Source organism: Phyllostomus hastatus, unplaced genomic scaffold (assembly GCF_019186645.2).
Source record: "Phyllostomus hastatus isolate PE091 unplaced genomic scaffold, TTU_PhHast_1.1 phas_contig_64, whole genome shotgun sequence".
Lineage (NCBI taxonomy): Eukaryota > Metazoa > Chordata > Mammalia > Chiroptera > Phyllostomidae > Phyllostomus > Phyllostomus hastatus.
Genome location: NW_025333928.1, coordinates 11,550,197 through 11,568,598, shown reverse-complemented (window position 1 = coordinate 11,568,598; position 18,402 = coordinate 11,550,197). Strand labels below are relative to the sequence as shown.

Sequence of the window (18,402 nt, the reverse complement as noted above, 5' to 3'; positions counted from 1 at the left end):
AGCGCGGGGAGGAGGGCGAGGGGAGGGAGAAGGCGCCCGCCTGGCTCCCTGCAAAGCGGCCTTATTTATCTGGGCACAGCCTCAGCCTCCCCGGTGGGAGGCTTGGGGTGGCTGATCCTCTCCCACCGGGGAGCTCCTCTCGGGGTGCAGCCGAGGTGGCCGGCCAGGCCGGGGCACCGGGCACGGGGTGCGGCCGGGCCCTGCTGGCCAGGCCAGCACCTCTGCCGCCTTCCCGCTTCGCCAGCGCCCATGCCGGGCTCCCCATGACGGGAGGACACCCGGCAAACAGCGTGGCATGAGCCAGGAGTCCGGGCCGAGGTAAGGTGTGTGCTCCCGGACAGGCTGCGGGGTGGGGAGGGGCTAAGCTACCCCACGGAGGCGGCCACAATGAAAGGATGGGGAGGGGGCTTGAGACGGCGCCTCTGCCACCCCCCTCCCCGGCTTACGTAACCGCAGCCCCTTCTCTGACCGTGGCCGCTGGGCGTGGGGCCCTGCCAGGCCTTGCCACAGCCCCCTTACCCCAATGGAGGGCCTGGTCAAGGCCCACTCCCCATAGCAACTGGACCTAGACTATGGGTCAGTGCCATCTGACCATGTCCCGTGGCAGTGGAATTGCAGGCCCCCAGATGGCCTGGCTAGGTGAAGTCCTGGACTGCCGCTGAGCCCTGTGCTCCCGCCTCAGCACCATGAGCCCCTGGGCCTATGAGAGGTGTTACACTTCGGTTGGAACCTTAGCCTGAGAGGCTGTCTGTCCCCTGGACACCTGACCCTGTATGGAGCTGCCACAGTAGGAGAAGGCAGGGACAGGAGGGGGCTGGGCACATGACTGGTTCTGGAGGAAGGGTCAGGCCATGGCCAAAGCTAGAGGGCCTCACAAGAGGAAATGGGTACCTTGAGATTTGTTGGGGAGGGGTCCTGTACTCCTGGAGTTTGAGTGGGTGGGGAAAATGGCACATCAATCATTCCAGAAGGAGAGAAGTGCTGGCTGTTGGAGCCTTAGGGAGCCCACGGCCCAGTGGCCACTCCTCCAGCCCCTCCCCGCCTCTGCATAGGAAGCCTTCCCTCCAGGGAGAGAGCAGATGGTGGATGCCACCTCACTTGCCCCCTCCATCAGGTCCCTCCCCACAGCAGCCACCTCCTAGGGTCCAGTAACCAGTCAGCTTAGGGCTCCCTGGTGCCAGGTGGGCACAGGACCCCTTCTTCCACCAGAGTTTTCTGAAGGCTGCTGGACAGTTGCCTGGGCACAGAAGGCCTGGTCTGGTTTGGGGTCCCACAGGCCAGGGCAGGAGCCCAATGGAGACCTGCTGCTTCAACAGGGGGTGACCGCAGGGCTGGGCCAGAGCTGTCTGAAAGGAGGAAAAGCCATGGCCCCATTGTGAACACGGGCAGTGCAGGGCAGGCTGTTCAGGCCCCGGGGGACCCCAGGGTGCAGCTGCCCCAGCTCCTGCTCCCCCCACCTCAACCACCCCTCGCCTTGGGCCAAGCCTATGGGTGCCTCTAACACTGGGGAGGTTCATGGGAGAGGTGCCACCCTCTGCTCTGGCTCACACCCACTTCCAGGGCACTTGAGCGAGTCCTATCTCCCACTGATGAGAAGAAAACAAGTGGACCTGAGGTTGGGGGACCTGGCGCCCTCGAAACGGCTGGGCCCGGGCCCAGGACGGCCTGCACTGCTGAAAGCCAGGGAGACATCTCACCCTGAGGTAGGGGAAGGAGCGTCTTGGCTGGCCTGCTCTACTGCCCACAGCCCGTTTTGTGACATGCGTCTCAGAGGCTGGCGTGGGGGAGGAGTGGAGGTGACAGTGAAGGAAGGTCTGTGGGGTCAGTGGGTAGCCCAGAACATTCCCTTCCCACCAGTGGACTTTAGCTTCAATCAGACCAGGCCCAGAGGGTGGGCTTGGACCACCTCTCCCCACTTGGCAGGGAAGAGAGGGAGGGATCGAGGCAGCTGCCCGAGCAGCATGCACTAGACACCCCAGGCCTGGGCCCTGGGGGGACCAGGTCATTTGGAGTAGAGGGTCTGAGACGAGGCCTGGAACCCAACATCCACTCCCCAAGGCACCCAGTCTCACATGGCTGAGCTGCCCTGAGTGTGGCCAAGAGACTGTTGGAGCATGAACCCCAGTCTCTCTTGGGGCCGTGCTCTCCCTTCCCAGAGTCCCTGGTGCCTGGGTGGGGCAGCCTGCACCCCAGCAGCATCTCCAAGCTGGGGGTGGGCGGAGAGCGCTGCTGGCAGGACATGTGCAGAGTGGCAGGGATGTGAATATGCCTGAGTCACGGGCTTGTCATGGAGCGTGTCAGTCCGCACCACGCCCCCAATCCCAGGCTGCCCTGGTCGTCACCCCAGATTGATCTACATGAGCTTCCCTCGCTCCGTGGCCCTCAGAAGGCAGGGGGAGCTGGTCAGCGCGAGCTTTGCTAGGGCCGGGTCAGACTGTCCAGGGCAGGCTGCATCACATGGGGGCATTGGGGATGGAGCAAGAGTCCTCTGAGGTGGGGGTCACGAGGGGTGAAGAGATTTTTTGGAGTGAACAGTCTGGAAGAAGAGTGTCCCCATGGTGGACTTGCAGCTTGCAGCCCCCGGAAGGAGAGCAGGTGTGTGACAGGGACAATTGTGGGATAGAACACCGGCCCCAGGATCCCAAACTGGGAAGGCACAGGGATGGAAGGGCAGAACAGGGCAGAGAACAGAGGCCACAGGGGGTGTGCCTGGCCAGCGATGAGCCAGCCAGGGGCCCTTGGTTGCCCTCTGGACCAGTGTGCTTGGCTTGCACTTTGAGGGTCAGACAGATGGAGATCAAATCCCCATTTGGGGTCAAATCCCAGATTTGTGCAACTTCTAAAAATTCACTCTCTGAGCCCTGATTTTCCCATCATGGTCAGGCAGTGCCTGAAGGCTTCAGGCCAGCAGTAAGGGCCGTGGTGCTGGGAAGAGAAAGATCCCTAGCTTCCCTCCCTCCTGGTGGTGCCTGTCCCCTTCTCCTTAGGTCTAGCCAGATTACAGGGGACAGGCAGCCAGCTTCCTTCACACTGCAGCTCCAAAGGGAGTCTCAGCCAAAAAGGAGACTTGAGTTGTCCTCCTCCTGAGGGTCTGAATAACTGCAAGGCCCACCCCAGGCCTCAGGGGGCCTTCTCAAAGGCTCTGACACAAACCCAGTCCCAGTGGCCTCCTTCCCTCGTGGACATTGGCCTCTGTCATATCCAGTATTAATGAACTGAGCTGCAGCTCCCCCACTAACTGCCCTCCTCTTACTCTAACCTGTCCTCCATCAAGCCTCATGGGCCTCGAGAAGCCATACCCTTTCTGTGACCCTGCTGACTAGACCCTGATGCCATTTCTCATTCATTCATTCATTCACTCTTGAAGCACTGGGAGGTCCCTGAGTCATGGTGCCATCTGTCCTCAAGGAGCCCCTTGCCAAGGGGAAAATCCAACAGGTGTACAGTGATGGTAGCACAGCTGATGACTGAGACCCTGGAGATCTTTCTCGGTGCTGGGGTGGGGGGGTACCCCAGGGGAGGCAGGGGTGGTGCTTATACCGAAGAATGGAGGAGAAGGAGCTTGCAGGGTTAAGGAGCAGAGGCCTACTGGGCAAGCAGGAGAAACAGCATGTGCCCAGGCAGAGATGGGACGGGGAGGAGGAATGCAGGACCAGAGGCAGGGCTGGGGAGGTGTTAGGCGAGGCTGTAAGGTAGGCTTGCTGGGTCTGAGGGCCTAGTGAGGAAAAGAGCTGCAAAAGAGGCAGCTCCTTATAAGGCCCCAGCATGGCTCTCTGCAGACTGGCAGACTGCAAGTCACGAAGTTCCAGAGTCCTCCCAGGAGCCCCCAGGACCCCACCATGCTCCCTGAGTCCACTGGCCCCATGCTTCACCATGTGTCTGCTGGGAAAACACAGAGGCTCTCCCAAGTGGCACCCTCAACCAGCTCTGGCTCAGGCTGATGGGGACAAGACAACTAAAGTAGCGGCCACTATCCCCCTCTTTGCCCTGCGGGGAGCCCAGGAGCCCTAAGCCCCCAGGACCTCCCTGGAATTCTACTACACACCGAGAGAACAACCCATGGGGATGAAGCTAATGATGGTGCAAGTGTGGCCACCTTTTCAAAGAGCCTCTTTTCACATCATTAGCTCCTGGTATTTATCCCTAAAGGGGGAGGCAGTCACCAGCGGACTGGCAACTGCCCCTACCCCTTCCTGGCAGGAAACTCCAAGCAGGCCCTCCAAGTCCCACTAAGTGTAGTCACAGGTACCAGGAAGGTAGGTGCCTGCAACCATCTGGCTAGGTGGATGGGGCTTGGGCCAGGCAGAGGGACCCTTGTCCCAGCCCCCTAGGAACTGCTTGCTGAACTGGCAGGGAGACCCACCTCTGACCATGCATGAATTCACCTTTCTCCCAAAGCTCTGGCCCTGGGCCAGCGTGTGGCTATAATTGATTTTGAGCTACAGAGTGGGGGAGTCTCAGGCCGGGTCAATGAGGCTGGATTGTGAGGAGCAGCTGGAACCCATCAGGAAAGACCCCGACAAGGCTGAGGAACAGCAGCAGAGCTGCCTTTGTAAGGAGGGCTGCTGGACAGGCCAGGCAGTACCTTCTGGCCAGGGATGGGGGTGTGGGATGAGGGGCAGACTGGCCTCAGACACTCCCCCCAGGCTGCTGAGGGTCATCTGGGCCTGGCCACTCCTTCCCATGGGCTTTCACCCAGGGGTGAGTTTATTTTCACCAGCTCAGCCTTGAGCCCCAGAGGGTGGCGATGGGGCCATGGATGGGAGTGTACAATGTGAGCTCCAGTTGGGGACAGGAAGGCTGCCGCTCTGTTGCCGGGGCATCCACGTGCATCCCCCACCCATCTCAGGAGCTCCACGTGAACACCCATGGCTAGGAGCATTTTCAGCCTAAATCTGCTCTTGAGTTATTTCTCCCCTGGTGCCGCCTCCGCCGCCTCCTTGGGATCTTAGATGAGCGGGGCAGCTTCTTTCCTTTCCCTTCCACCATCCGCCCCCCTTCCACCTCCAGGGCCCCACCCTGCTAAGATGGGTTTTCCGGATCCATCCCCTACACACCACACCACCAGCCGCTGTCCACGGTGGAGGCGGCTGAGCCTCACCTCAGAGCACGCGCACAGCGGCTGCAGGGGCGCTGTCCATGGTGCTGCGCGCTGAGGCCCGAGCTGGCCGCGCCTCCTCTGTGGGAAGCAGCAGAGATCGGATGGGCAGCGCGCCCTGAGCCGTGAAATCATGGAACCGTGTTCCATGGACACAGGACGTGCTCGAGCTGGGGCTGCCTCTATGTACTCAGCAGCCCAAAAGGAGTTATCGCGACATCCTTTCCCCTGGACAGAGGAGTGAGGGCCAGTTGTGGGCTTCATCCTGTTCCTCCATGAAGCACTGCTAGCCACGATGGTCCCATCCTCCTGTACTGGCATTAAGGGAAGCCCTCATGTTAGATCACCCCCACCACTGTGTGCACACCGTAACTCCTTGGAGCCTCAGGCCCCTAATCTGACCCCCGGAGCTGCTGTGAGGCTGACATCCATGATGATCCCAGTGGGCGATCAGCAGCCGTTATGGATGTCATGTCGGCCTCTGTGAAGTCACGAACTGCAGTGAGGGGCCAGTGCAGGTGTAGGAGCCTCTTCTGGGGAGGGCCCAGGGTTGGGTTGGCAGGCATGACAGCCACATGTCCCAGGTCTGTGCCCCCTCTCTGGATGCGGAGTGCTGGCTAAGGTTGTCCTATCCAGGCTTGGAAACAGTGGAGGGCATGGTGCTAGAAAGAGCAGGGTAGGACTGTCACTTACCTCCCTCATTCCTGGTGGCTCATGTCCCCCTCAACTCTGGCAGGCCATGGTGCTCAGAACCAATGTCCATGTCACTTTCCACATGCTCACTGTAGGCCATGCCCTTTGCACATGTGGTCCAATGACAGGATCATGTCAACTTCTAGGCATCTTTGTGAGGAAAGTGAGGCTTGGAAGGGAAGGCCATGCCCAGGCCACACAGCCAGCATGTGTGGCCATGTGGGTGAACACAGCAGACAGCCTCTTCACGGGCGTCTGGTGGGGGTGGGCAGAACATCTGGAATGTGGAGCAGAGGGTGGCACTGTGACAGACCCACTGCCCCTTCCCTCAAGAGCCATCTGTGGCCTGTGCCCTCTGCCAGCCATTCACAGCTTTGGAGGCTTAAGAGGAGCCAGGTGGTCTTAGCCCCACCACTGACTATGACCTTGGGCAAGCAATTCACACTGCCTCAGCCTTGGTTTCCTCATCTAGTTAATGGCTACAGTCACCAGAGCATCATCCTCAATGAGGTAGGTGGGGGATTAAAGAGAGAGGTGTCCAGGGCTCACTGCTGGCATCACAGTAAACTCTGGGAAGACACCTGCCTTGCCCTTTCTTTGGGTAGATTCTTAGCCACAGAACCTCCTGTAGCCACTGATATTCTTAGGGACTGGTACGTGAATCTCAGAGTACTGGAACTACTCCAGAGAGCCATGCTGGCAGCCCACAGTGGAAGGGCCAGAGACTGCCCCAAACCTTCAGTTATGCAGTGGAGGCAGGCCCAGCTGGCAGTGATAGTGGGCATCAGGGTAGCAAAGGGAGCCATCATGGGTGAGTCTTGCTTCTCTCCCCCTCCGTTCTCTCATCTATAAAGTAGGAACTGTTGTACCTAGGTGTCACAAGCTCTGTGAGTGGGAGCAGGGTGAGCTCAGTACACACAGTAGGCACCAGGGACTCAGACCTGTCCTGCTGCTGCTCTGTGAGGGGGAACCTTGCACTGAGATCCTTTTTGTCGAGTGCTTCTGGAGTACCATAGGAGAGGGCTCCCAGGGACAGGAAGGGGCCTAGCTCTGCCCTGCCCCCCAAAGAGAGCATGGAACTCACTCTGGGCCCCTATCTGCAGAGTGACGGAGGAAGATGTCCAGCCCCGGAGTTGACGGCGACCCCAAGCCCCCATGCTTGCCTCGAAATGGCCTGGTGAAGTTGCCAGGCCAGCCCAATGGCCTGGGTGCAGCTAGTATCACCAAGGGCACACCGGCTGCCAGGAACCGCCCCTGCCAGCCGCTGCCCCCACCCACTCTCCCACCACCCAGCCTGGCTGCCCCACTGCCCCGGGCTGCCCTGGCTGGGGGCCTGTGCCCCACAGCAGGGATCCCTCTTGGTGGACCACCCTCCGCCCCGGCACCTGGGCCCCCAGTGGAGCGGCCGCCGCTGGCCACAGATGAAAAAATCCTCAATGGCCTCTTCTGGTACTTCTCGGCCTGCGAGAAGTGTGTGCTGGCCCAGGTATGCAAGGCCTGGCGACGCGTGCTCTACCAGCCGAAGTTCTGGGCAGGCCTCACGCCTGTGCTGCATGCCAAGGAGCTCTACAACGTGCTGCCTAGTGGTGAGAAGGAGTTCGTGAACCTGCAGGGCTTTGCTGCTCGTGGCTTTGAGGGCTTCTGCCTAGTCGGAGTCTCTGACCTGGATATCTGTGAGTTCATCGACAACTATGCCCTGTCCAAGAAGGGTGTCAAGGCCATGAGCCTCAAGCGTTCCACTATCACTGACGCTGGCCTGGAGGTATGTCCTGCTGCTGGCTCACTGGCTTAGAAGGGACAGGGATGTGGGGCAGGACCAGGCAGCAGCAATGGAGCAGGGGTGAGGGTAAGGGGAGGTGCGGGGGAGGGAGCGATGTAACTGAGGGCTGAGCTGGTGCCCTGAGGGGGCTCATGGCTCCAGGAAAGTGAAGAGGCAGGACTAGTTATATAATTTGAGCACCCCGGCCCAAAACGAAAATGCGGGTCTCTTGTTCAAAGATGATTAAGAATTCTAATACAGCAACAGAAAAGAAGTTCATTACGTGTGAGGCCTTTCTGAGCATGGGCCCTGTGTGCCAGTGGGGAGCATACTGCCAGTAATGGGGGAGCAGGGGCAAAGGGCAGAGGTGCAGGCAGCCCCTTCCCCAGGACCTGGACCATGATCATCAGATCATCGACACAACTGTTCTGGGCACCTGCTGTGGCCAGACCCTGGGTTTCCAGTTCCCCTGTGCCCTGCCTCCTCTTTCAGAGTGTGGCTGAGGTGTAACAGACACACTGCACAGTGAACTTGTCCGAGAGCACAGCTCCGTGTATGTTTACGCACTGGGTTCCTTCCACCCTACCTCCTCCCCACACCCTGTAGGGAGGGCCACACCCGGCAACCTCGGTGTGTTTGAAGGTCAGGTCTCTGACTCCGAACCTGCCTGTCCACAGGTGATGCTGGAGCAGATGCAAGGTGTAGTGCGCCTTGAGCTGTCCGGCTGCAACGACTTCACTGAGGCAGGGCTGTGGTCCAGCTTGAGTGCGCGCATCACCTCGCTGAGTGTGAGTGACTGCATCAACGTGGCCGATGATGCCATCGCAGCCATCTCACAGCTGCTTCCCAACCTGGCTGAGCTGAGCTTGCAAGCCTACCACGTGACGGACACGGCGCTGGCCTACTTCACGGCGCGCCAGGGCCACAGCACGCACACCCTGCGCCTGCTCTCCTGCTGGGAGATCACCAACCATGGAGTGGTCAACGTGGTGCACAGCCTGCCCAACCTCACGGCGCTCAGCCTCTCTGGCTGCTCTAAGGTCACAGATGATGGTGTGGAGCTTGTGGCTGAGAACCTGCGCAAGCTACGCAGCCTTGACCTCTCATGGTGCCCCCGCATCACTGACATGGCTCTGGAGTACGTGGCCTGCGACCTGCACCGGCTGGAGGAGCTGGTGCTGGACAGGTGTGTGCACCCCCACCCCTAGGCCAAGGAGGGAGGGATTGGAGGAGTCCAGGGGAGCCGGTTAAGCAGGCAGCCTTGGTTAGTGAATAGATCTGTAAGTAGAGTGGGGCTGCAGTGAGGGTGGGGAGTGGGTTGAAGGGCAGGCCCTCAAAACTCTGGCCTAGTGTGTGAGGCAGAGCTGTGGAAAGGAAGGAGCTATTATGAGTAGGGCAGGGGGTGAGTTCACACCAGCGGTGCTCCAGGGAAGGAAGTAAGGGGTTGGGGCTGAGAGGCGAGGAGAGGTGTTTTGAAGGTGGGCAATTCCTGCTCTGTTGCAACCACAGGTGTGTACGCATCACAGACACTGGCCTCAGCTATTTATCCACCATGTCGTCCCTCCGCAGCCTCTACCTGCGATGGTGCTGCCAGGTACTGGCCCTTCACGCCTCCGGAGACTGGGGAGTAGGTAGGGGAGGTGGGGGGTGCAGGGAGTGACCTCCCCTGGACAGCCCTCTGATCTGCTCCCGGCCCACTCAGATCCTGTAAGGAAGTCTGGGATTCTTCCATGCCCAGCAGCCAACGTAAGCGGAGTGTGCGGAGTCCCCAGGGCCCTCAACAGCACTCCCCAGCTGCCTCCTGGCTCCCTGGGGAGCTGAGGAACCCCCGTTTTGAACCCCGCTCCCTGCCCCTTCAGCAGCTGCAGGCCAGCAAGAGGCCTGACCCAAGAAGTGGGGCTCCTACAGGGCACAGCGGAAATAGTTAACTCGCTCCGCCCTTCCGCCCAGGTGCAGGACTTCGGGCTGAAGCACCTCCTGGCCATGAGGAGTTTGCGTCTCCTGTCTCTGGCAGGTGAGACTCCCCACTGGCCGCCCTGCTGGACAGTGACACACACACCCCCCTCCCCACACACACTGTTCAAGTCCGCCAAACTTGCGAGGTCCCTTGTGCATCTTTGTACCTGGGGCTGATTAGCTGTCTCAGGTCCAGGTCAGAAAAGAGGTCCGGGTCCACATCAGGCTGGGCCCGCCCCTGCCCCCACCCTTCCCCGGTCCCCGTCCACTCAGCCGCCCCCCTCCCACTCCCGTGTCTCCCAGGATGCCCACTGCTGACCACAACCGGGCTGTCGGGCCTGGTGCAGCTGCAGGAGCTGGAGGAACTGGAGCTGACTAACTGCCCCGGGGCCACCCCCGAACTCTTCAAGTACTTCTCACAGCACCTGCCCCGCTGCCTCGTCATCGAGTAGCGCGGAGTCTACTCGCCCGCGTCGCAGGAACCTGCCAGGCTCTGGGCGGGGACGCGAGGGCGCCACTGAGCCCCCTCTCTCCGCACCCTCTAGCCTAGCGCGAGAGGCGGAGCGAACCAAGGGAAAGCCCTGCCCTGCGCCCGCTCCTCTCCTGGCCGCGCCCAGGCAGGGAGGGGCGACGGGCGGTGCCCGCCCCACGCACGCACGCACACTCGGGGATTTGTGCATGCCCCTCGTGCCCGCCCTGCACGCCCGCCCGCCCCGCCGCAGCCACCTCCCATGATTCGCCTGCCCGCTGGGAGGGTGGGGGGCCGGGCCTGGTCGTGGGGGGCGCTTTAAGCTCGTCAGACAGCCGTCCTTACCGCCTTCCCTGCCACACCCCGCCGTCTCCCGGCTGTTCCCCGTCTCGGGCAGGGCCCAAGGGGATGAAGGGGGGCTGGGTCCCCCAGGACACAGGGGCCTGGAAGAGCCCCATGGGCTGCCCTCATCTTCCACCGCACGGCGCCTGGAGCCCTCCAGAGGTACAAGGGGAAACAGGCCTCCGTCAAAGCCATGGCCCACCGAGGAGCCCAAGTCCCACCCACCCTTCCACCTCACGCCAGCCTGACCCAAGCGATCTCCCCTCTTCCTTGCCACTGTGTGAGACAGTCCCCTGCTCGCCCCACCCCCACCCGCAGGCCTACAAGTCCTTGGGCCCTGGCTAGACTGGGGCTGAATTTGGTTGGGAGAGGAGCAGAGTGTGTAACAATAACCTTGGCATAATCAACGTATCCAGTCCATCTCAGTGCAGAGGTGGTATAGCTACCTTGAGAGACCCCAAGCTGGAGTGACACTTAGGGCCCACAGGCCTTGGGAGAAATCCTGGGTGGACCCTACACTGCAGCCCCTGTAGCCAACTGGGCCCAGGCCCCTCAGCACCATATTTCACCCTGGGCAGTTCTCTGTCAGGCAGAAGCTAGTAAAGTGGGCCCTGGCCAAGGCTCAGGGTCAGCGGCAGCCAGTGACTTAATCTGCCAGCGGCCAGCACATCCTTAGCACCCAGAACAGGGAGGGCTCCTTTCTAGCCACCCCACCCACCCCCTCTCCAGCTTCCCAAACCTGCTTGCCCAACTGGGCTCTGACCATGTTCTGCCCCATCCCAAGACTTGGAAGTCCTAGGGGATGCTGGCACATCTTGGCAATTGCTGAGGAGGGGGCTGGGACCCCTTCCCTTCCCAACCTTGAACCCCAGGAGATACAGTGCCCACATCTAATCTTGGGACACCCCACCCCCATCTGGTTGGAAGAGAGTAACCAGTTTCCAGAGAGAGAGAGAGAGGACGAGAGAGTGAGAGAGAGAGAGAGAGAGATGCTATTGAAGCAGAGAAACAGTTCAACAGCCCAAAGATCTCTCTGCCCCTGGAGTGCCCGCAGGAGACTCCTGGGCTGAAGTGGTCAGGAGCCAGTTTCTTCAGCCTTCCCCACAGCTCCTTAGTGGGGAGGTGGCAGCTGTCCATTTGTCCAAAGTATTAATGCAACTGAAGCTGTGATATTTCCAACGACTGTAGGAGGAAAAAATTAAGGGGAAAGAGGAAAACAAAACCAACCAACCCCTAAAATCATTTTCTTATTGTACATAACGACCTCATTCTCCTGTATATGCGGAAGATATAACCTTATATTTGGTAAGTGTTTCTTGTGCTATTTTATCATGTGACCTGTTTATAAAAATATATATTAAAAAAGTTGTAAAAACACGTGTCTGAGTTGTTTTCAGGTCATCAGGCCCTGGTGGGGAAGGTATATCTGCCCTGAAGGGCCTAAGTCTCTGGATTCTAATGCACCTCTCAACAAATCAAACTTATTGGTTCTCTTAACAAACAGGGACTGGAGGCCACAGTGCCAGACTGGAAACCCAGCAGTGACCAGCAGAGGTCCCTAAGCTCCCTGCTTAAGGGGGAGAGAGATACTGAAGTCATTACACATACTATTCCCTCCAAAATACCTAGGATCTAGCCCATCCTTTTAGAAGGGGAAAATGAGCCCTGTTTCATGCACACGGTAAACGAGGTTAATAGAAGAGCAGGGATGTCCTAAAAGACCACATAGTGCATCAGGGACAGACCAAAACTCACCCAGGAAAAAAAGGGAGATTCACGGAGAAGGGTGGTCACTTGAACAGGGTTGCGTGAACAGGCAGTCAGGCACTGGAGTTTGTGGAGACCAAATAGGTGTGATGACTGCCTGGTGGAGCTCATATTCTTAGGCAATAGAAGATAACGTAAACACAGGAACGGGTTGTGATAAGTAGAGGTGGCAGTGATTGGAGAAGCCACGTTAGACGAGATGGCCAGAGAAAATCTTTAAGAACAGAACACTTAAGCTGAACTCTCAAGGGTGAGAAGATGTGTTCTGGAGGAGAGCCTACCACGAGTGGTTTCGAGACAAGAAAGAGCTTGGCTGGCTGCAAAAAGTAATGGAAAGCGCCGTGGCTGGGGGAACGCGGGGAGCGGAAGAAGCCAGAAGCTTGGGATTTATTCATGATGTGGTGGGGAGCTATGAGGCGTTTTAGTCGAAGAGTAGTAGCTGGCTGCTGTGCGGGGTTCAGATCACGGAGAGCAGGGGCCCGGGAAAACCTGATTTTGAGTTTCAGGGTAGTTGAGGAAGGAGACAGAGACGATTGGAAGGATTCGGGACTCGTTTAGTAATGCATGGACTTGCTGAAAGTCCATGGGGAAAAGATGAGCACTGGTAATAAACACTGCGATAAAAAAAGACCAACCACCAAGGCAGAACTGGGGAAACCCCTCCTCCTCAGCCCTGAACCAAACCTCCGCCTTCACCGGGCCTGGTCCCAGATCCGGAACTGTTGCTGTGTGGGAGCCGGCTTCCGGCGAGGAGCTGACAAGAGAGGACCACTTCTGGCGATGGGCGGGAAAGAGACAGGCTATTTCCGGTGCGTGGGTTCCGGCTCGGCTGGGCAATTTTACTAAATGGTTTGGGTGCTCGCAGAGGAAGAGGGTTCTTCGGTTCCTCTGGCAGTGTTACCGCTGCCGCCGCTCTCCCAGGTCATCGCAACTTCTAGCCACCGGCGCCAGACCCCTCAGGCTCCTTAAACGGCTCGGTCTTAACGCCCCTCCGGGTCCCCTGCGCCTCTGTCCTTCGGGCCTCCCTAGCCCTTCTGCTTCGTCCCCGAACACTCCAGCCGACTGCGTGGATGGTGGTAACCACCTCACTTCTCTGTCGGGATTGACTGATTGAAGGTCCACTGACCGCCTAAATTTGATTGGGGGAGGGGCGGGTGGAGGATGGAAAGGTGGGCTGGGCTGGGACTGACCAGGTAGGGTCTTCCCCAACAAGTCAGACATGGGACTTAGCAGCTTCAGGGCAGCTATAGCACCTTCTGATCGCCTAGCCAGGGTAATGGGACTTGCCTGTCAGACTGACTGACTAGCCCAGGTCTAAGCAGTTTTGGGGTATCCATTCAGGGGGAAGGATTTGAACTGACAGTCCCCCTGCCCTTATGGTGACCAGGCCAGCCAACTTCACTGACCTCCTCCTGTATCCATTACCTGTGCAGCCATGGAGAAGATGTCCCGAGTGACCACAGCCCTGGGTAGCAGTGCACTGACAGGCCATACAATGCACTGCCATCTGGACGCTCCAGCCAACGCCATCAGTGTGTGCCGTGATGCGGCTCAGGTGGTTGTGGCAGGCCGCAGCATCTTCAAGATCTATGCCATTGAGGAAGAACAGTTTGTGGAGAAGTTGAACCTGCGTGTGGGCCGCAAGCCTTCGCTCAATCTGAGCTGCGCTGATGTTGTCTGGCACCAGATGGATGAGAACCTGCTGGCCACAGCGGCCACCAATGGTGTGGTAGTCACGTGGAACCTGGGCCGGCCTTCCCGCAACAAGCAGGACCAGCTGTTTACAGAACATAAGCGCACAGTGAACAAAGTCTGCTTCCACCCCTCTGAGGCCCATGTGCTGCTTAGTGGCTCCCAGGATGGCTTCATGAAGTGCTTCGACCTACGCAGAAAGGACTCTGTCAGCACCTTCTCGGGTGAGGCCCTCAGAGGCGGATTGGGCAGGTGTGAGTCTTTGAAGGTGGCTGGCCTGTGCAGGAGGTTAAGAAGTGCTGCAAGCATCAAAGACACTCAGATGTGCTCCCAGGGGGCTACCTGGAGGACAAACCAGCTGAGCTGAGACTGAAAGAGAGGGTTGAGGAGCAACAGGGGAGGGACCGAGGCTGACCTGGTTGAAGTGTGAACAGTAGCTGAAGTGTGGCTGCAGTTCTCATGCACCCAAAGGGCCAGCAGGTGTTGAGGCTAGGAATGGGATAAGGAAGAGGACAGAGCCTGAGCAAGCCCACAGCCAACGTGGGCGGTTGAGCAGATGGTGTTTCACTGCCTCTTCCCTTACCTCAGAGCTCCAGGCTGCCTCATTGCAGGAAGTCCTCTGGGATTTCCAAGGTCCTCAGCCCAGGGATGCAGAGGAGGTGGGGTGCACTGCCTGATCCCCGCCATGGTTCTTTTCCCAGAATGCCCAGCTCCCTGGCAGTGGTGTTGCGACAGTTCTCCCTTATCCACCTTGATGGAACCAAGTGAAGCACAGGGCAGAGGCCTTGGATAATTGAGGGTGGAGGTCTCTTAAGACAGACCCCGAGCTACCTGTGCTGGGGTAAAGCAGGACACTGTTCTCAAAGGCTCTTGGTGTGGCAGTTTATGGGGGTGAATATGGATCCTCAAAGCTTCCAGTCCTCTGGAATTGACCAGGAGCTCCAGCTCAAGGTGGAGGGACTGGGCAGAAGCTAGGGTACCCTCATCTCTGCCTCCTTTGGGGTCCTCAGTACCACTTATGGAGTGTAGACAGGCGGCCCAGTGAGGCTCCTGTTCACCCAGTGCTCTGATAGCCAGTCCTGAGGCTGGGCCCCAGCTTTGTGCAAGGACTGACATCAGAGGAAGAATCCAGGAAAAAGCAAGGTCCAGGAGTTTGTGTCAGAAACTACCAGATGTCTGGCCCTGGCTGGCATGGATTAGTTGGTTGAGCGAGGTCCTGCAAGCTGAGAGGTCGCCAGTTCGATTCCTGGTCAGGGCACATGTCTGGGTTGCAGGCTCCATGCTCTGTTCCTGGGTGGGACGCTTGCATAAGGCAGCCAATCACATCAATATTCCTCGGTCTCTCTTTCTCCCTCCCTTCCCTTCTCTAAAATAAAATAAAATTAAAATATATTTTTAAAAAGAAACCACTCGATGTCTGGTGTCCTGCTCCCCAGCCCAGGCTGTTGTGTCTGTGAGGCCTCTCCTCTTGGAGGGTCCACAGCCGCTCCAAGGACCCTTTTTTGGCCACTCTCCCTCCTGGAATGCCCAGTGGGCTGTCCCCCTCATCTTCTCTCTCCATTGACATTCTGCCCACAGGCCAGTCTGAGAGTGTGCGGGATGTCCAGTTCAGCATTCGGGACTACTTCACCTTTGCCTCCACCTTTGAGAATGGCAATGTGCAGCTCTGGGACATTCGGCGCCCTGACCGTTGTGAGAGGATGTTTACAGCCCACAATGGGCCTGTTTTCTGCTGCGACTGGCACCCCGAGGACAGGTATGGGGTGCGCTAAGGGCAGGGGCAGCAGGGTGGGATGGGTGGTGCTCATGGAGGGGCTCTCTCACTGCCTCAAGTCCTGTGAGCCAGAGAGTCGGGGAGCCATCTCATCCTAGGAGAGGAAACTGAGGGCTTCACCGGCCTTCCATAGGGGCTGGCTGGCCACAGGTGGGCGTGACAAGATGGTGAAGGTCTGGGACATGACCACGCAACGTGCCAAGGAGGTGCACTGTGTGCAAACCATTGCCTCAGTGGCCAGAGTCAAATGGCGGCCTGAATGCCGCCACCACCTGGCCACGTGCTCTATGATGGTAGACCACAACATCTACGTGTGGGACGTGCGCAGGCCCTTTGTGCCTGCAGCCATGTTTGAGGAGCACCGAGACGTCACAACAGGCATCGCCTGGCGCCATCCACATGACTCCTCCTTCCTGCTCTCTGGCTCCAAGGACAGCACACTGTGCCAGCACCTGTTCCGTGATGCCAGCCAGCCTGTTGAGCGTGCCAACCCTGAGGGCCTCTGTTATGGCCTCTTTGGAGACCTGGCCTTTGCCGCCAAGGAGAGCCTAGTGGCCACTGAGTCTGGGCGCAAACCCTATGCTGGTGATCGGCGCCACCCCATCTTCTTCAAGCGCAAACTGGACGCTGCTGAGCCCTTTGCGGGGCTCGCCTCCAGTGCCCTCAGCGTCTTTGAGACAGAGCCTGGCGGTGGCAGCATGAGCTGGTTTGTGGACACTGCTGAGCGTTACGCCCTGGCCGGCAGGCCACTGGCTGAGCTCTGTGACCACAATTCCAAAGTGGCTCGGGAGCTGGGCCGAAACCAGGTAGGTGGGGCTGGGCTGAGGTGGGCCCAAGAGCCATGACCTTGGGTCAAGGTCAGGGGGCTCTTCCAACTGCTGCGCCTAGACGCTGTCCCAAGTTCAGTCTGTTGACCCTCACTCACCCCAATAACTGATAACTGAGGGTACTTAAGACCGCAGAGCCGGGCAGACACCAGTGCCACCCTGGGGATACAGGTGTGGGGCATCAGAGGGCTTAAGCCCCCATCCTAGCTTTGGACTTCCCAAGGTCCACTTTGTCATCTTCTCCCTGGGACCCCAGGCTCATTTCCATATTGGCCAGCTCCCACATCTGCTTCCCTCTATGCCCTGCAAGATAGGGGCTGGGGCTTTTTTTATCATTCCCATAGGCCTCGGTTTCCCTACCTGGGGTGGGCCAGGACATTGGGTCATTGGGGCAACTGAATGCTGAGAGTTTTGGTTCCATCTAGGGTGGGGACCTGCATGGGGCAATAGGGCCCATGGACCTTGTGAGTGACTGGTGTCCACCCCTAGGTGGCGCAGACGTGGACCATGCTACGGATCATCTACTGTAGCCCTGGCCTGGTGTCTACTACCAATCTCAACCACAGTGTGGGCAAGGGCAGCTCCTGTGGCCTGCCACTCATGAACAGGTAGATCCCTGGTGGCAGCTCTCTCAGAGGGTGGGGCTGCTGGAGCCTACCCACCCATCAGCACTCCCTGCCCCCAGTTTCAATCTGAAGGATATGGCCCAAGGACTGGGTAGTGAGACCCGGCTTGACCGCAGCAAGGGTGACACACGGAGCGACACGGTGCTGCTCGATTCCTCAGCCACGCTCATCACCAATGAGGGTAGGCTGGAGGGCAGCACAGGACATGGCTGGGAGTGGAGCTGGGGCATCCCAGAGCAAGCCAGCAGTGGGAATCCCTCCCTCCCCTGGCAGATAACGAGGAGACTGAGGGCAGTGATGTGCCTGCCGACTACCTGCTGGGCGATGTAGAGGGCGAGGAGGACGAGTTGTATCTGCTGGATCCAGAACATGCACACAGTGAGTCGGGGCTGGGAGGGGCAGAGCTGGGAGGCAGGACCAGAGGCTCATACCTTGCCTTACTGGCCCCTGCTTCGCAGCTGAGGAGCCTGAGTACGTGCTGCCCCAGGAGGCCTTCCCCCTGCGCCATGAGATTGTGGACACGCCACCGGGCCCTGAACACCTACAGGACAAGGCTGACTCGCCCCATGTGAGCGGTAGTGAGGCAGATGTGGCCTCCTTGGCACCTATGGACTCCTCTTTCTCGCTTATTTCTGTCTCACACGCACTCTACGACAGCCGCCTGCCACCTGACTTCTTCAGCGCCCTAGTGTGTGACATGCTACGCTTTTATGCTGAGCAAGGTGATGTGCAGATGGCCGTATCTGTGCTCATCGTGCTGGGTGAACGTGTCCGCAAAGACATCGATGAGCAGACTCAGGTTGGTGATTGGGTGGGGGATGGTCTCCCTGCACACTTGTGTTTGCACCCAGCATGCTGGGGTGAAACGCCTCAATGTGCCCACAACCCTGGCCTCCCGTCTCCCTCCTCCCTTCCTTGCACCACCAGGAGCACTGGTACACGTCCTACATCGACCTGCTGCAGCGCTTCTGCCTCTGGAACGTGTCCAACCAGGTAGTCAAGCTCAGTACCAGCCGCGCCATCAGCTGCCTCAACCAGGCCTCCACCACCCTGCACGTCAACTGCAGCCACTGCAAGCGACCCATGAGCAGTCGTGGCTGGGTGTGTGACAGGTGCCACCGATGTGCCAGCATGTGTGCAGTCTGCCACCACGTAGTTAAGGGTTTGTTTGTGTGGTGCCAGGGCTGCAGTCACGGGGGACACCTGCAGCACATCATGAAATGGCTGGAGGGCAGTTCCCACTGCCCGGCTGGTTGTGGCCACCTGTGCGAGTACTCCTGATCCACTCGTCCCGTGGGGGAGGGAAGAGGCTGGGGCTTGTGAACCAAATAAAGGAAATGGAGCCACAGTATGAAGCCGCCTGTCACCCTGTCGGTAGCGCCACAGGTTACCCAGTTAT

At 58.9% G+C, this 18,402-nt stretch overlaps 2 protein-coding genes across 7 annotated transcripts; both read left to right on the top strand.

The window, feature by feature from the left end:
* FBXL16 (F-box and leucine rich repeat protein 16) lies at nt 1–11,692 on the top strand. 4 transcript variants are annotated; one of them, XM_045849304.1, is made up of 7 exons: nt 1–318; nt 1,561–1,703; nt 6,895–7,553; nt 8,228–8,736; nt 9,060–9,144; nt 9,501–9,564; nt 9,810–11,692. In XM_045849304.1, exons 3-7 carry the CDS (start codon nt 6,909–6,911, stop codon nt 9,956–9,958), a joined length of 1,452 nt encoding a protein of 483 aa, XP_045705260.1. In that variant the 5' UTR covers nt 1–318; nt 1,561–1,703; nt 6,895–6,908; the 3' UTR covers nt 9,959–11,692. The 4 variants fall into 4 exon arrangements, with proteins under 4 accessions (XP_045705260.1, XP_045705261.1, XP_045705262.1 ...); XM_045849305.1 differs by having other exon boundaries at nt 1–323; XM_045849306.1 differs by lacking the exon at nt 1,561–1,703.
* A 1,153-nt stretch (nt 11,693–12,845) lies between these two features.
* On the top strand, nt 12,846–18,354 carry WDR24 (WD repeat domain 24). 3 transcript variants are annotated; one of them, XM_045848960.1, is made up of 9 exons: nt 12,846–13,005; nt 13,518–14,000; nt 15,355–15,532; nt 15,684–16,356; nt 16,867–16,985; nt 17,063–17,184; nt 17,277–17,381; nt 17,462–17,802; nt 17,931–18,354. In XM_045848960.1, exons 2-9 carry the CDS (start codon nt 13,520–13,522, stop codon nt 18,282–18,284), a joined length of 2,373 nt encoding a protein of 790 aa, XP_045704916.1. In that variant the 5' UTR covers nt 12,846–13,005; nt 13,518–13,519; the 3' UTR covers nt 18,285–18,354. The 3 variants fall into 3 exon arrangements, with proteins under 3 accessions (XP_045704916.1, XP_045704914.1, XP_045704915.1); XM_045848958.1 differs by having other exon boundaries at nt 12,847–13,200; XM_045848959.1 differs by having other exon boundaries at nt 12,848–13,160.
* Nucleotides 18,355–18,402: the final 48 nt, after the last annotated feature.

Coding starts and splice junctions, on each gene's coding strand:
- FBXL16 (XM_045849306.1), top strand. CDS start 6,909: ATGTCCAGCCCCGGAGTTGACGGCGACCCCAAGCCCCCATGCTTGCCT. Junction 7,554..8,227: donor TCACTGACGCTGGCCTGGAG/GTATGTCCTGCT, acceptor GCCTGTCCACAG/GTGATGCTGGAGCAGATGCA. Junction 9,145..9,500: donor ACCTGCGATGGTGCTGCCAG/GTACTGGCCCTT, acceptor CCTTCCGCCCAG/GTGCAGGACTTCGGGCTGAA.
- WDR24 (XM_045848960.1), top strand. CDS start 13,520: ATGGAGAAGATGTCCCGAGTGACCACAGCCCTGGGTAGCAGTGCACTG. Junction 16,357..16,866: donor GGGAGCTGGGCCGAAACCAG/GTAGGTGGGGCT, acceptor GTCCACCCCTAG/GTGGCGCAGACGTGGACCAT. Junction 16,986..17,062: donor GGCCTGCCACTCATGAACAG/GTAGATCCCTGG, acceptor CCCTGCCCCCAG/TTTCAATCTGAAGGATATGG.